The 18,310-nt window shown below is 39.0% G+C and overlaps 1 protein-coding gene across 1 annotated transcript in view; it reads left to right on the top strand.

Annotated features, from left to right (window-relative positions):
* LOC310897286 (uncharacterized protein) overlaps positions 1 to 18,310 on the top strand; it is a 76,714-nt gene that overhangs the window by 51,705 nt on the left and 6,699 nt on the right. The window contains exons 2-3 of the mRNA XM_083830717.1: positions 3,427 to 3,578; positions 17,292 to 17,642. Of these exons, the coding sequence (XP_083686843.1) occupies positions 3,427 to 3,578; positions 17,292 to 17,403 (264 nt within the window). The 3' untranslated portion in view covers positions 17,404 to 17,642. The remainder of the gene's footprint in view (positions 1 to 3,426; positions 3,579 to 17,291; positions 17,643 to 18,310) is intronic.

The following is an 18,310-nucleotide window of genomic DNA, read 5'->3' as shown; positions in this document are numbered from 1 at the left end:
GACACAACTTGCTTTGCACTTGAGCTTATGTTTGCTGAGCTGACAAAAGTTGGTGAGAGACAATAAAGATAAAAGCTTAATTAACTTTTGTAAAGAAATTAAAAAATAAACCTTCCTGAAAAATATAAAATATATGGCTTTTGTAAAGACAACTTCAGTTATTAAGTTTATCCATGGAATAGATTTTTTTTCTCTCTCTCAAAGCATAGACACTCCAGGAGAGAAGATTGTTAATGACAGATTAATTTTTTCCTGCTGCTTGTTCTTCATATACACCTCAGTCTGTAACGCTGCAGTCATTTGCTGGGGAGGTTGTGATGGTGCCATGGAGAGTAATGACTGCAGTTGACAAATCAGGCATGGAACAGATGAACTGCGGCAATATTCTTGTTTATATCACTTCAACTCACTTGCAGTCTTGAAACTGGGCACATAGCTAGTTTGTGTAATTTCTTCTGCTTACCTTGGTTAACTTAAATTACTCTGTATTTCATCATGCCTTAATGTTGGCCTGGATCTCTGACTCTCTTCATAGATGTCCTGCCACCTCAGCCACAAAGCAGAGGTCCTCATCTTTCCCCTAGCCTATTTTTTTCACTGCAGAAACCACCCCATCTTCCTTGTCAGTCTGTTCTTTACAGTGGTTCTCTCCTTGATTCAAAAGCTGCGTCAGAGCTACAGCTTTCCCCTTATTCCCTGCATAACCATCCATAAATTGGCTACCTCTCTTCTCCACTCTTGCAGACAAATTTCTTATTTGCCTGCTACAACCAGAAGACTGCTGCAACGATCCTTTTTTTCTGGCTTGTCAGTACTGTCTTGAGGAGGGCAGAGAGGTTGCATTCACTGGTAGAAAGAACTATTCATCTAAAGAAAAATTATCACAGCACTACTTGTCACTTCAGCTATGATCCACTACAAAACCTTTCTCTCCCTTTCTGTGCTGCGAAATACCTGCCTAGACTGTCACCTCCTGTCTGCCGTTGACCCCTTCCATGGCTTTGCCAATAATATCAGGCTCCTTGTGTTTTCCTCTCATGTAGAAGAGGCCTCCAAATGTTGCCCTCCTTCAAAACTGTCTCTTGTCTTAATGTTGACAAAAAGCTTACGCTTGTTAAAATTCAAGCAGCAGACAGGCTGGGGTTACTTTTTTCAGGCTGACTAGTATTGAGTCATTGTTATCTCTCTGTTCACCCTCCTCAGCAGACATTTTCCACTACTTATCTTACATTTGGGTTTTAAATTCCTATATAAAGCATGTACTCTGCCTTGTAGGAAGAGGCCCACGTGCTGAATTAGTTTCTGACAGCCGCCTCAATACAATCGCAGAAATGATATATTACTACATAATTTCTGTAGAGTGAGACCTGCGCTTGTAGGCTTGTCAGTCTAATTGGCACCTTTGACAGCAACTATAATTTGCGTTAAAATAGCTGACAGAACAAATTCCTCATATTATATTAAAATATCTAGCAAACACAGACATGAAGGCTCTGCTATAGCTTAGAAAGTCATAGAAAAGCCATTGACAAAGCAATCCTTCATGGTGTTTGGCATGTGCACCATTACACACCACGAGCGTGGTATGTGTTTGGGATGGGGGGAAGCTGGGGGCTGCATAGGTGCCCTTGAGGCAGCAGCTCTGCATTGAGGAGTGTTTCTAGTCAGAAAGAGAAGAGCAAATGAAGAAACTTTAGGTGGGAGATGGTTGTCTTTCAAAAAAAACCTGTTTCATAAATGAAAAGCAGCCTTTCTTTCATGGCCTAATGAAGCCTGTAAGACTGGTTGGAGGAGCATTGGTCCCTCACTTAGATGGTGCCTTGAACAGGCCCAGCTCCTTTCAGGGTGAGGGAACTGCCAAGACAGGAGACTCTCAGGATCATTGTCTCTTGAGCACACAGACAAGCCATGGCTGAGGTTCCCCAGCAGACCCCTGCTCCATTCCTCAGGCTTTCATGCAACATATCTGACAGAGAAGCAACAGATCTGACAGAGAGGCTGCATTTGGGTGAAGTGCATTGGTCTGAGATTCCATGTAGGTGTTGCGACATGGGCACAGCTCACCCAGGGTACTGCTGCTGAGGCCTGCTGATGGACTGCCCTCTGAGCAGAGGTGGGCTAGACAGAGAGATACAAGCTATACAATGCCTTTGAACTGACTGCTTTCTAATGCTCCATGAAGCACTGATAGCTTCAGAAATATATTTTAAAAATGAAGTTTTTTTTAATGACAATGAGTAAACTCAAAGCCGAGCAAAAGTTTGCCATTTTGGAAGGAGAAAGCATATGTACATCTATGCAAGAAGCATTTTCTTTTAAAAACAAATGAACAACAACAAAAAACACCATAAACTATAAGATGGTATAATAGAAATGAGCTCTATAACATGCTGATATAAACTCAATTTACTACTAGTATTCGCATGCTATTTAGCATGAATGTGTTGGGTTTTTTCATTTTCTGATAGTGTGAAGAAGCCATCTTATATACGTCCTACCAATCCAGTGTCGTCATTTCCCCTCAACCACCCCTTTAAGTCAGATAAAACAGTATAACCAACTCTGCCTCATTCAGCTCATCTGCGTTGTCCTCCTCTTGTAATTTCACTAATATTTAATGTTCTTCCTATAAATATACTGATTTAATTTGACTTTCATCACACTCAGCATCCCTTCTCAATCAACTGTACAGCCACCTCACCAGAAATCTTTAGTTCAGACATGGCCTGGGTCCCTGCTGCTCTGCAACCATTCATTTTTGCATACATCAGGCCAGATTTACCATTCCTTTGCTTTGGTGTAATTCAGTTATGCTTAATTGAGTTACCCATGACATCCTTCAGGGACAGAGAAGAGACCTGGCTGATCATCTTTGTTTTGTCAACTGTAATTCTCAGCTGCAGTTTTTTTAAGCTATCATCTCCAATTTACTGCCCATTTCAGAGAGGGTTTGGCAAAGATCAATTTGAATGGCAAGTAATACATTATCAAGTTATTAGACCAGACCCTGTGCGAACACCAGCCCCCATTGACCTGGACACTGCTCATACACCCACGAGAGCCTCTGTACTGAAGGGCCTCCAGTTAAAATAGAAAAGATGTTGGCTGGGCGGGAGGAGTGTTACCATACTAAAGATGTGGAGCTGAGGAAATGCTGATTTTCCTAGGCTTACACGGAACAAAACTGAACTGATACCATTAAGGTTTGATACAACACATCCACCTTGTTACGATCTCCTTCTTCCCCTCCACACGCACATTTTAAAAAATGTATTTCTCCTCCGTTCCTTCCAGTCTTTCTTTACCAGCTAAACAGGGTTAGAGCTGATTAGTTTATTACCTGGCACAAGGCTCACTGTACCCACTGAAGTCAGCAAGACTACCCTATACCTTACACAACATGAGACTTATGACTTTTATTTCCAGGAAATTCAGTGCTGTGAAAATGGTCTCTCTAAGAATCTTTCTGAAGAATTGCTCAAGCTTTTGTGGACAGTTCATGTAACATCTGAGGACTTCGTATTTCCTGAGAACTATATGAATGCTACCAGAGAAGCAACATGGGACAGACAAAAGTGGTTAGTATTTTGGCTTTTATAGATTTCAGAACAAAATTATTGAACAGATGTAGCAAATATGGATTTTCATGTATGCTTACCCTGAGAAATGAAAACAGATGATATATTTTTTTATTTTTTTATGAAGACAATATAGAAAACAAGACTTGTCAGAACACAATTACTTCAGTCTGACAGCCCCCTTTTGGAAGGCACCATTAATTCTCCATCACATGGCTCAGTATTTCAGAAGATTATTTTGTGTATCTGTACATATATAGAGATTAGCTAATGTTCTTGTATCTTATATAATCAATATTATCTATATAATGCAAGCTAGTAAAAGGCTACCTAATAGTTTATCGCATTACCATTATTCATTGTGTTTCATTGGTATGTTCACTTTATTTTATTAGTAGTTTATAGTAAAAGCTTTGAGTGCACTGTGCTTTTTGAAAGGAAAGATTAAACTGCTTACTAGTCTGGGATAAACAGATGTAAAAGAGAGGCAACGATAAAAGCACATAGCCTTTTTGTAAGCAGCTGGAAGTGTTATCAGGATGAAAGATTCAGGCTAAATAAATATGTTATTTTAAATGAGAGCTGAAAAATAATCCTCCAAAAAGTGAGTCCTAAATTTGTCAAAATATACATCTAACCAAATGTCCTACCAATCATATAAGCATTTTAAAACAAAGTGACTATACCAGAGTTTCTTAGGCCTGCATTTCCCTGGTATGCTCTGATAAAATGTCAAAAATAAATCTAATGGGAAACACCGTTAAAAATGGCAAATTTCGATTTTCTTACATTCACGATTTTTTTTTCCTGGGGAGTGCTGTGATCTCTTCCACTCCTGTGCTGCCAACATTTATAGATACATTTAACTTTCTTCCACTGAATAGCTGCATGAAAATCTCTAGAACTGATCCCAGTTTTACAGTTACCTATGGACATGAGAGCTTGCAGGACCAGCAGTGTACTTTATCCTTCCACTCTTAAACTACTGCCAAAAAAATTTAAATTTCTACCTTTAGCAGTGCTCTTCTAGTTCCTTGAAGCATCTTGCCATTTTGCAAGTCTACAAACAGAAGAACAGTCTGTGGTTTCAGAGCTGTGTTTCCTTAAGTATCACATTTCAGAGCCCCTGTTAAGTTTATAATAATGCATAATCAAAGCCGAAAATTATTTTCCTCCTCTAAATTTGTCTCTGTGGAATTCTAGACCTCAGTATTCCTTGCCAAGTTTTATTTAATAAAATATGAAAAGGATTTTTTTTTTCTTTGACTAGGAAAATAAGCCTTTTCCATTGCTCCATTTCAAAAATATATTAAAGAACAAAACCTGTTTTGTGAAGTGAGAAACTGACTAGACTCAGATGGTGATATACTTAGCAAATCACTGCTCCTGAAAATTAGTACTATTTTATGTTTTTTTTTCACTCATTTCTATAAACAAAAATCATGTCATGCCAACAAATGCTGCCCAAGGAGTCTTTTTTTTTTTTTTTCACTTGATGTTTATGATGATTTCAATTAAGGTCTAAGAGGAAATACTATATATAAAATATATAGTATTATTTTATGTGGAACACTCTATATGAAGTATTTTGATTTATTAGTTATCTCTTGAGTGGTTGTAACTTCAAAGATTTACAAGAAAAAAAAAAAGTATTTTTTAATGTGAGTGTATGAGGTATTGAATGCCGCTTTATCTAATTTTAAAGAATATAACAGCAAAAATCAGAATATTTATATTATTGGAGTTATTTCACCTGTATGAAAATGGGATTGTTTAAGAGAGAAATTTGTGTTGTTTGGTGTGGTTTTTTTTCGTTTGTTTGTTTTTATTTATTTGTTTGTTTGTTTTTCAAAATCTTTCCTGGTCTTTTTCCTGTCTCAGTACAGTTGCCAGAATCTGTCATTCTTTGACCCTTGCACTTGCAAAGCCTCAAATATTTGAGGTAGCCTTTTTTTATGAATGACTCAAGAGGGAATATGACCTGGTAACTTTTAAGACCTGATAAGGAAACTGCAGCTTATATGATAGTACAGATGTACTGTATGTAGTGGGAGTCCCTAATATGAATCTATTCATGTACTTTGACTTGGATGTTATTAACACTAAATATATTTTAAATATGTATTACTATGTATGTTCTCATGTATGTTCTGGTAGGATTAGCGGTGTGCAGCTAAGATACATGTTGTCATGACACATTTTTAGTTTAGGCAGAGATACTGATTAATGTCTATTCATAAGAAGACAGTTATTTTATATAAGACTCTAACCATGAAAAAATGTAAGATGTTAATATAATTAGTGTGACAACACTGACATGAAGATCTGTCTAACATCAGCTATATGGCACCAAAACAATTAAATCTGTGCATAATTATTTCTGGAACACGTCTTCCTAGGAAGTGTGCTCCTCAAAGAAAAGATAATCAATCCTTTGTCTTTAGCCTGCACTACACTGAATAAAATTTACACTAAAGAAGACAGAATAAGACAAAGCAGGTAACAAAAATCCATGTTAACACAATAGGTCATGATGTACAATTACTAGTTCTTGCATTAACATGTAAATGTTTGAGGGTTTTTTCAGTATGGCCACATTGGACATTGAGATCTCCCTGCACACCATCCCTAGGCTTGCATTCTCTGTATCATTGAGCAAGCTGCTTGATCTCCTTCTGTAAGACTGTGTATATCCATCCCAGCACTTGTTCTCATTTGTTATAAAAATCCTGATCTCTGACCAGCTACCATGCCAGCTTCTGCTTCTCTTGTTAACCTTCAAGCACAGCGTCTTTGTGTTTCTCCTAGGCATCCTTCACATGTTAAAAGAAAGTCCTGATACTAGTCACAGCTGCCTCATTATTTTTCTTCACCATCTTCCTTATAACTTTCCTTTTCTCTCATGCATGTAAGCTTTTAACAAGAGCATATTCAGAGCATATGTTGATCAATAAAACAATTCATTTACTCTTTTATTAGTCTGCTCCCTTAGCCTAAGCTTTCTGAGAGGCAAAGGATGTCCTTTGGGGCCTATTACATTTGCCAGGGACAATAAGTGCTTATCCATGATTAAGGCATATAAGGGTTATAATATTCTGAGTAGAAGCTTGTATTCCCTACCGGTAGATCACTATTTATAAAACTGATGAACAGGATTTTGGAAGCTTGAATTAGGAAGTAATGTGTTTCATGCTAAAGCCTTAAGGAAGTGACATGATTGACTTTTGTGCTGGGATTTCCTATGGTACATTTCTATCTTATATGCCCAAGGAAGCCCTCCTCCACACTGGACTCCAGTTTGTCTTCTTCTGTAAAAAATGCCAGCTGCTTCAGGGAAAGATTAGAAAAATTCTGTAGAGGAAAACTGTGTAAAACATACTGTTAGAAACTTTCTTTAATCCTATCAGGTCATCACTGGCTTGTATCCTCAACCATGAAGGTCTAAAAGTATAAGTATTCAGTTTCTCAAAGGAAAACAATCCTTCCTGTAAATTATTGTATTAATGACTATAATTCTGGCTTTGGAGATTTTAGAGGGAAAGAAAAAAAAAAAAAACTAGTTTTGTTATACATTTTCTCATTTTCCCCCATCTCCTCTCATTAGGAAAAAGCAAAGAACAGAAACGGCAAGTGACTTTGGAACAGAGATTAGGAAATAAACTGAACATTAATTACCAAAAAAGTAGTAGAAGTAATAGCAAGAAGACAGTGATAGTAACCTGGATAAACTCAGTAAGTGGAAGATAAAACTGTGCTCATGACATGAATAGTTGTTGCTAGTCCCTGCAAAGAAGGGGAAAATTACCCAAGGCAATGATGGCTTAGATGCTCTTGTAAAAATAAAGATTTAGCTTTTTTTCTGTAAATGAATGGAATGCTACAGGGAGAACCATGATGCAAAAGCCAGAGATGTATAGTAATAAAAAGAAATGGCTACATGAATCAACTCTGTGGAGTTCTCTAGGAAACAAAGAGACTGCTATGTCTGGTCTAAGGGATAACATGAAAGATATCAGCACAAATGGAGACATTCTTGAAAGAGAAGAGTATAAAGAAATGGCAGTCAAAAGACAGGTTTGCTATGGAAAAAAAAAAAAAGTTCTAAGTCAAATGTAAAAACCTACATTTAGAGACAGTATTACTAGAATACAGGTAAGTTACATCTCTGAATCCACTCAGTATATTATTAATTAATAGAAACGAGAGACAGACGACAACATTGACTGCAAATTTACTCCCTGAAGTGCTCAAACAAGAATAAGTGTATAGAACGTATTTGCATAGAACAAAACAAAGGCAAATAATTGAAAACCAAAGAAATCTATAAGGCTACTTCTCTTAAAAATACTTTCAGTAGTTCTCCACAACTTTCTTGTGTCAATAACCATCTTCACACATATTTTATTTCAGGTTTTCATAACATGAAGTTTCTGACCTTGCTTGACTAATGTATGCATGTAACCTAGTGATGTATAATGTTGTTATATGAAGGGTTATGCCATTAAGATAAGATGAGCTTAGGGACTTCCTGGGCTAGAGGCCCTATCTTCAATTACACTATATAATCTGATAACCTGCTATCAAAAAGAGGTAATAAAACCCTTTCACACTGAAATAAATTACTGTGGCCAGTTTTATTTATTGTCTAGATGATTGTAATAGCACCACATTTTGCTTTTGAGATTCCTGACACTGTAAGAAGGTATCTAGAGTTACAATATCTGACTCTAGACTGCCTGCTTACTCATCACAGCAAACTCTGGCACTGAACTCACCTCAGGAAAACACAGTGTCCCTGTTCAGGGAAATGCAAGACTTCAGACATGCTGTTACTTGCATTTTTTTATATTACATAATAGTTGAAATTAAGAAAAGGTTTTTGAGCTCTTATTTTGAGAAGCAATACCTAGACTCTATCTGAATCCTGAAACTACTGGTCATGGAGACACGATAAACTCCCACTTGAAGGAATATGAGTACTCTCATTGATATGTCATACCATGGTAGTTTGTGAATCCCTAGTCAAGAAATAGGTCCCTGGATCTTCTGGATATCTTCCAAATACAGAAGGAAGGGCTACACCAAGAATGACTAGGGCCACCTAAATGCCAGCAACTTTTTATAATCAAGCATATTAATGTACAGCCAGACTTTCTTATCCCAGGTTGGCCAAAACATCAGTGTTTGTAACCCATGTAGGTACTGTCATCACCTTCCACTGCCACTGAAAGGCCTCACCATGTGTTTGTGTTGGGCACCGGAATGGAGGAAATTGCGAGCAAGGAATTTGTATGTGACTGAGGTGTTACTCAAAAATAAGGTATCCTCAGCAAATAGTTCCTGAAACATGCTTAAAGGCACTGTGCTAATAAGGGAAATATTAATATGATCTATACTTTTAGCATGCTGTCTCGGAAGATAATTTAATCATTAAGTATCCAAACGCTGTTCTGTTAAGATAAATGCATGTTTACACTGGGGTAGCTTAACAAATTTGATTTGATAATTTACATTAATGTTGCTGTTAATTGACAGTTTAGCTAATGCTTCTTGCATCTTCTGCACAGTTGTTTGACAACATTGCTTTGTGACTTTCCTGAGCTGTCAAACACACTGAATCTACATCTCCACATGAGCATGCATGAATGGTTCAGTAGCTTCTGTGTACATGAAAGCCAGAATGATGAAACACAGAAATACAGTTAAAGGCAGAGATAACCAAACCCAATTACTCTACATAGTTTGCACTCTGTTGACTCTGGTAATTTTGATTGTTTTCAATCACAAACAAGACAAAGGTCAAAATGAACGTGAATCATACTGTGTCATGTGGCTCTTGCAGACTTACAAACAAGTTTGTCAGCATTTCTGGCATAGAGCAGCTGCATGATGTTTTATGTCTAAAAGCTCATTAGTTTTTTCTTTGCTCTACAAAAATAGAAATCTGTGCACGCTTTGAAATAGGATGCTCTGAACTGAAATTGTACATCAGACTCAGTTAGCTTTTCTCGAAATGCCTGCCTCGGGAAAGGCCATTAGCATATTTATACTGATCCATTTTTATTATAGAACAAGGAAGTAGGTTAGTTACAGTGAAAATGGATCTATTCCTCATAGCAAGAATCAGTCTGATGGTTTATTTGTAAATATAAAGTAACAGAAGGTATTGAGTGAGGATACGTAGAAGTATCCAAGCTAGGAACAAAGGCTTCTTTTATTTCATACACCACTGTCGTCACTTTTAAATGTACTATATATCTCCACTAACTACACCAAGGATTTTCTTTTCAGCAACTCAATTTATAAGAAATAACCAAGTGAATGAATGAGATAGATAAAAAAAAAGATAGGTCAATTATGCTAGCTAAAATGAAATTGCTATTAGAAATTGCTTAACAGGAAAATCTCCCTGTTTCTTTAACTTTCTGTATTTGCACATTACAGAAATAAGCATTCCAGTAGTTGACACATGTGAGGACTTGTCATATATCACAATTTGTAAGCACTAGTTTTCTTGGTGGTTGTTTTGTTGTCGTTGTTGTTGTTCGTGTGTGTGTGTGTTTTCTTCTTTGACATTAATTGTACACAATGTAGTAAGAATAATTAAAAGCTAAAGGAATGCTCTTCTAAAACATTTCATTTGGGTTACAAATATTTCTTAGGCCTGATTTTTTAAAAATCTATATGCATGAATGGCACAATGATACGGGATCCTGAATGATGAAACACTGGAAAGTCCCCCAAGAAAAGGCCAAAAGAGGGCTCACTTTCTGGCTCTCTCATGACAGAAGCAGGATGGCCTGCAGGCAGGGCAATGCAATATTTTAAATGGTCATTAATGAGCAGGAACGGACACAGCCATGCTGGCCAAAGGATGTCCTTATTCAGAAGTTTTTTAAGCTGCTGAAATAACTTGCAAATAAACAGACTGGCAAACTGTAAGCCAGTGGTGACCCACTTTTGACTACCAGACTATAGCTACACAGACTTTCACAGCTGGCAAGATGGGGGAGGATTTTTTTTTTTTCCCCAAAACACCAAAAATGACATCAGGTATCAGGGCCCAGATGTTGCCAAGATACCTGCTTTACAGTGCTGAGATTTTCAACATGCAGAATTAAAGGATAACAATTTCTGTGCCTATCTCCTTGGACACCAGGAGGAAATGTTTTAATTTAGCCTAGGCAGACTTCGGAATTGATTGATTTGACTTAATTGCCATGCTGCTTCTGTGAAAAGTCCCCTCAGGGTGCAGGTAGGAAGTGGCTGCAATATGCATTTTCAGTGTGTGATATCTGTGCAGTGTCCATTACATCCACCTTAGAGCCTCAAAAACTTTAATGCAGTTACTTTCTAACTGTGTTGTGAGGACAAGGTAACATTGCTGCGCTTATTTATTAGTGAAGACTCTGAGATAACAGATCAGAAGTGCCTATTTAGATACTTAATTCTTACTAACCCCATCTGAAAAATATAAAATCAGTAGGGTAGAGGCACCTTTATACCCCTCAAGATTTTGTTTTAACAGTTTGTCTAGGGTTACCATAGGGGCTTATGGTATCAGGTGAAATGGACCTGCACTGTGTGCTCTAATTACAAATCCAGACTTTCTCCCTATTGTTTATTTCCTGTATCTCAGTATTCTTCTCCTTATAGAGTAATATATATTTAGTGTCAGGAGAGGGGATGAGTTTATTTACTGGCTGTAAAGTCTACAACACCTAGCCTGAGAGAATTTATGAAAAGCTTTTATTAACCTAACTGTGTAAGTGCATCCTTACCATTCGGTTTGGGAGATATGTGTCCTAGCATGTGCATGTGTTACTTTACCTCTATTCATTTCAAAACCTATGAACTGGAAGAAACTAATCTTGTGTTTGAATGAGTCTTTAGTGCAGAAACATAGCTCACTACAGGGAGAAACTATTTTTTTTTTTTTTTTTTTTTGCGTATGTAAAACCTACTGTTAATGGGCTTGGCCTTAAGGCATCGAGAGCTCCACAAAGGTTTATTCACATTCACCTGTGTAAAGGGTTCTGGCAGATGAATGGGAATGTTGCAGAGGATACTTTAGTAGATTCTGGCTACTAGATTTCTGTTTCAGCTTCTGATTTGCCTCTAATGTAGCTCACATCCTTTCTTTTGCTTTCAGAGTGGCTCATGAGGCTGTTCAGAAGTGAATAATTTTGTTATTGCTGTGATTGTTTTTCACTTGGACTGCTCATGACCTTATCCAAAGGCTGCAAAATTCATCAGTAGTATTCAATGAACCTTCACTGGTAGAAGTTGGAATGGCATCTTCCCTTTTGTTCATTGTATGTTGTCCTGGGCACACCTGAACAACTTTCTTCTGCTCTGCCAGCCATTTTAATATTTACTTTTTTGTAAGAACAATTGACTACTAGGACAACAACAGCTTTCAGTGCAAGGAAAGGCTCTTTTTGTATTTCGAAGCAACAATGGTTTTCTTTTCTCACCCATAAATTTCCAGATGAGTTCAGTCTGCATTGTGCAGCTCCTTACTATGCTGAAGTTCAGTAATGTTCAGCCCCTAGGCCTTTGACAGATCTTCATAAAGATAAAGCCAACTGTAAAATCTGGATCTCTGTGCAAACTTCCTCAAAACTGGAGCCATGCAGTTCTGAGGTTTTGGTTTGCATGACACAATTCTTAATATTGACATTTGGCTGTGTCAAGAAACACAGCCCAGAGCTTTCCTCTCCACCTGTTTGTACAAAGCTGCCAAGCAGAAAAAATTAAATGCTTATATTACCAAATGGGAAAACCTGTTAAAACTCCTGAGCTGTTGATTTCTATAGTTATTTTTTTTTCACTTGATCCTCTAAAAATGTTGGTAGTGTCTGTTATCAAAGTTAGATATCTGCTCCCAGGCATTAAGAACAGTAAATTCCACCAAATCTGGCTTCTCTTTCAGGATGCAATCGTACAGAATGGCAGGAGCTGGAAGGCTCCTCTGGAGATCATCTAGTCCTGCCATTGCAGCTCTGTAGTGGGGTCATCTTTGGCTATAGAAAGGTCCTGACAGCATAGATAAAGGGTTTCTGTACAACTGTAACACTGTTGTTGCATGGACCAAAAACCTGTGGACAGGGCTTACTTACTTACCATAACTGCATAGCCCTTGAAGATTTGTTCAGAGCCAGTTCTGCCATGTCTGAAACTGTGGGGCAGGCTGCACCTCTCTTGTTTGTCTAATTTCAGGCCAGAACATCTATTTTACTCTCCAGCAAAAGAATGCCACACAGGAGAATAATGTGATATTAACTGGAAATATAAGGAAGGGGAAGGAGGGTGGTGTCTCCAGCTTCGAACCCAATTACAGTCAGCAGCAGGGAAACTCTCTGCACATCTCTTGCTCTTTCTCTGGAGCAGCTCAGGGTGACATGGACCTCCTGCCCACTCTCCCCTGTCCCTGCTCTGATCATAAATTTAACAGCAGACAGACAAGTAGGCGAACAAAGTGATCAAACACCTCCCAGTGTGTGCCAAACAGTCAGCACAGCTGCATGTTTGTTGCTAGACTGCTTCCTCTGCAGAGAAAATCAAATGCCATTTGTTTGATTCTGACTGGGCTGATATTTCACATCTTGCTTTTGACTCGGTTTGATCTTCAATCTGTTGACTGCATTTCCCTCCACAGTAATGAGGGAGCCAGCTGAGGAGCCACAAAACATGCAAGAGCTGAGGGAGGGAAGAACACAGCCCAAAGTTCATCCTAACAGCAATTTAATGGGGCCTCCAGGGACCTGCAGTTGAAGTGGCTGGGGGATCTCTCACAGTGAAAGGTCTTATTTCCCTTGAAGAAATTGTGTTATATAGCATTAAGAGAGCTACAGAAACTTACGGCTTAGCCTGCTCAGTCATTGCTTCACAGATGTTCATGCACTGAGCACCAAATCATGGTGCAAATCATGGGCCTTGTGACTGAGAAATAGAATTTGGCACAGTTCGTCATTTGAAAAACCCTTTTCTGAAAGGCAAAAAAAATCAAATCTTTGCCACTGCTTTCTAAGAGGCAGTGTTTCTGTTTCAAGTGGCCCAGGTCTTTTTTTTTTTTTTTTTTTCCAAATACTGCTTCCATTAACCATGCCCACTCAAACACCTTCTCTCCCCCTTCAGAAGTGAATCTACATACTGCCTATAGCATGCTACAGTTTGTCTCAGAAATGTTAAATTCAGTGTCTCACTTCTCAAGATTAGATGGCACAAGGCCAGTGTAAATTCATTCCTGAAGTGTATTCCTTTCTGGCTTAAAAAATAGCAAATTCTGTTAAAAAATATCATAAGGAGTGGTGAAACATTTGGAAGCAGGAGAGCCTGTGAAGAGGCAGCACTGCCCTCTGTATGACTTTCATATACCACAGTGGAAATGTGTCATATTCCAAAACTAATTTTCTATTAGGGATTAGAGAAAGAAAGAAATGGGTGGAGAATTTGGAAGGAATCAGCTAAAGATTATGATGTTGTGATGAGAAGGAAGTCCTGGAAATGAGTTCTGTTACTGTTTGAAAGGAAGGACCTGCAGGGGCAAGTGAGAGAAAGCTCTTCCAAGGAACAGGTTTTGGAGATCATTGGGAGCATTTTGCAGACTGCATGGTAGCACATTGAGAAGGGAAAATGTCTTAACTGAAAGTAAAAAAAATGTGGCCCAGAAAACAAATCAGCTGCTCCTGCTGTACCCCCATCCCCTCACCATTGCCACCAGTATCCTGCAAGCTACCCAGTCCTGCCCTTTTCACCAGACTTTTGCAAATCCTAGGTCCAAACAGAATTTGGCTTACTTTTCTTCTGCAAGGCTCTGACACATATTTCATTCTTTTATTTCCAGCCACTTTCTAGATCTAGATTTAATTTCAGAGCTACTTATCCATTCAGCCTTAGCTCTCTGTCTTCTGTCCATAAATCAACATTGATCTCCATCTTCCTATTATTCTTTTAATTAATGCTTATTCACTGAGCAGTGTATTGAGAAAAGTTGTACAAAAGACTGCTGCTGCATGGCAAATGAAGCTGGGGGGCAGTGGTGGGAAGGGTTGCAAGCAAGTAGGAGGATGCTGCCTTCTTTTTCCTTTGTTGTATTTCGTATATCTCATGTTTGCTACAAAAGACAGTTGTGTTGAAGCCAGTCTTAAAGGAAAGGAAAGAAACAGAAATAGACAAATATCATCCCTAAGTAACTGCATGGCCAGAGCAACACAGAGAAAATACGCTTATTCATCCAGGATGCTTTAGCTACAGGCTGTTTCCAGCAGTCCCTTTCCTTCTGGATGCACAGCTTTGATGCTGTCTGCAAGGAGCGCCTGGAGAAAAAGTTGTTTATGTTGGGTTAGAAGAGAAGGGAGATAAGAGAAAAGGAGGGGGGGGGAGGAAGCTCAAGCTCCTCTCTCCTCTGTAGCTGCTTCGGTCTCTTCTCTGAGCTCACAGTCACCATTTCCTAACTTGCTGCCCCCTGAAACATTTTTGTTCATGATGTTTGTCATCCATGCAGCAGTTGCCTTTCTCAGCTGCCACCCACAGCTTCAGGAGAAGTATCCCACAGGACGCTGTTGCCCACGTAGCCTCAGCTTGCAAACCAGCATACTCCTCCAGGATGGCTTCTACCTTTGTGCTTTAACCCTAAAACCCAGCACTGTCAGTGCAGACCAGGGCCTTGGTCAGTGGAACATGAGGCTCTCAGGCATGGGCAACAGTGTGCATTTTAATATTGTCACGTGCAAAGTTATCCAGCTGGAGACAAAAAATGAAAGACATGCTTACAAGAAAGAGGCCCCATGAAGCAGTGACTCTGAAAAGGACTAAGGACACTGATGAGTAACTGGACATGAGATCTCAGCATACACATATAGCCAATATAGTTCTGGGGATAATAAAAGGAGGCTATTGAGGAGTTCTGTTGATGTTCTGTTTCCACCACATTCATCATTTGCATGGCCACTGCCAGCTACTTTGTCCAAATTTGGTGTAACAAATCAAACACTGCACAGATAAATTGTAGAGAGATCAGAGTAATGAGGATCATGTGGAAAGAACTCCCAGAGAGGAAGAATGAAGGAACACAATATATTTGGCTTGCTAAGATAAACAGTGACTTGGTCACAGTCTGTAAGTATGTGAGTGAAGAACAGAAAGGCGGTAATAAGGTCTCTGTAGTCTAACGGACAAATGAATAAAATCCTGAGCGGGTGATGAATCCAGATAAGTTCCTGAACCATCATGATCAAAGTCCAAATTTTAGTACGGAAGATAATTAAATGTTAAAACAAAATTTTATATATTGTAATGGATCTTCTAAAACTGGAAAATTTTTAGTAATTTTCAGACCTTTTTCTAATAATGGCTTTAGTGCAAGCAGAAGTTAATTCAGCCCCTAGCTTGTGTTACTGAGGAGGTCAATACCAATTTTAACTTTAGGATTAGTGAACGTGTTTTCATCCTGTAGTCCCAGGAGTATGCTCGTACAATCTGGACTTCAGAGACCAAGACTCCACCTCTCTACCCTAAAACTCTCTGACCACACAGGGAGATGCTCTCTGGTGGAGTCTGAGCCATATTATCAGGTGATCTGGGGAAGGATGAAACGTTACTCAGAAAATCAAATTTTCCTCAAAACCTCCGGAGGAGAAAAGACGGTGAGAGCTATTTAAGGCTGTTCTGCTGCCACATGTCACACGTTGTGACGCACTCTGTCAGTGCAGTTACACAACACTGCCACCTCCTCAGACATAGCCGCATTTCCACGCAGGGCCTGCACCCCCCCTGCACCCCCAGACCCTCATCACACCAAACGTGAAGTTATAAAACTGTGCTGATATGTATCAAACTACCAATTCTGAAGCAAGAATGCTTTCATCTCTTCCTAAGGACTTCTTGTGTCTCCTCTGCCAAGTAAAATCGTTGTTATGATCTAAATACTACTGCTCTTTCCTTTTTATTAGTTATTTACCAGCATTTAATTTAGTGTTCTATAGCAGTGTTAAAGGATGCTGGCATTGCATGTGTGAGAATGAGTCCCACAGTCTCTCCCCCTCCGGACACAGTGCGGGTAGACAAGCTGCAGTCAGTGTTGGAGGCAGCCATTCAGCAGCCTGCACTCACCAGCAGCACAGGTGAAGCCCTGGGTCTGTTCGAGCAATGGGGGTGCTGGGGAACCCTGAAACACTGCTTTGTAATACTGTTTTGGTCCATACAAAAAATCATCAAAAATTAAATTTTAACTATGATAGCTAGCAGAAACTGGAAAAACAAAAAGCATGAAAGTAACTTAATATGACCATTTTGCCTCTTCTTTCTTTTTTTTTTTTTTTTCACTGAATTAAGCACACTAGGCTTGAAATATATACTGCTGCAAATACGCTTTCTTTTTTAAAAAAATGTTTCCAGGCTTTAGAGATAAGCATGTGTTTACATAATAAGCTGCTGGCATGAAATATGTATATACCAAGTAAAGGAACCAGTAATCTCAGCCAATGCTTTCCAGAACAGGGCTGTGCCTTTAAGTTTTATGGATGTTCCAATTTTTTTTCCCATTAAACTATAATATTACAACACGGGTGTCTGCTTTTGAATGAATGTTGAGGGGAGAGGAGGCAGGGAAGATCAACTATTTCTGACCTTGGAACTGAAGGAAAATATCCTTCTGTACTATCAACCGTCTAGTTAAGAAACTTGGACACCCCTGTGTTTCTTTTACAGGGGAGCCAACTCAGGAGCAAAGGAGCCATCCCTTGGGGAAACTCTGCTCAAAGTCAAAGGCCTTTCAAAACATGCATGTTCAATGGAAACTTCTTTGAAGATTCCAGTTTAACAACCTCCATCTGTCACATTGAGAATAATCCAGTTCAGGACTCTGGGGCTAAGGGAAATGCCTGCACTTGCTCTTTTTTTTTTTGTATCATGAGAGACTCAGGCCTGAGTCATGGGAATACAGGAGCCATGGAATACAAGGAGCTGGGAGCAGCAGCCTCTGCTTTCCTGACTAGGTACTTTGGAGAAAATAAAATGTGACCCGACCCAAGTGCAGAGGAAGGGAGAGCTAAACAAAAGGTAAGTTTATAAGTGGCAGGATCAAAGATGGACTGGGCTGAGGCTGACATTAACTGTGAAGACTGAGTTAATGTTCCACAAGTGACACTAGTAATAATGTCAAGTTTGAAAATTTACCATTCTCTGGAGGAAGAGAAAACAGTGAATTTGAGAATTTTAATCAGAACAGAAGAATCAAATATTCTTGAAAAACATATTTTTCTGATGTAGATTTTTTATGTTTTTGCCTTCACAAACCAAGCAGAGAGGCCAACACCACTATTATTTTGATAACCCCAATCCACGAATGTCTTCCAAGATAAACCCTGTTTCTTCTTAAAACAGGTTCACAGAAAAATATCTCTTCTTTCTCCTTTACAAATACAAACCCAGCAAGCTTTTCCAGAGCCAAAGATCAGATGCAATACTCAGATCTGTGCCCTCTGGGATCAGCCGTGTTTTCAGAAGCTGCTAAGAGCTTTCCACCCTTCCAAGCTGGCAGGAGCCCAAAGCACACAGGAACCAGTGGGAAGTTCCCAGTTTAAAACTTCTGTTAGGCTGAGTGCAATACAGTGGTACTTTCCTTCAAATGCATTTTGTTACTCTTGCTTTGCATCTTCCTTCCAGCCCATTTGCCAGGTGGACGTTTGCATTAAGATATATGGTTATATCTGGTCTTGCCTTTATAA

The sequence above is a fragment of the Anser anser genome (genome assembly GCF_964211835.1).
Source record: "Anser anser genome assembly, chromosome: 3".
NCBI lineage: Eukaryota > Metazoa > Chordata > Aves > Anseriformes > Anatidae > Anser > Anser anser.
Note: the sequence above shows the minus strand (reverse complement) of the source record. Positions and strands in the feature narration are given on the sequence as shown.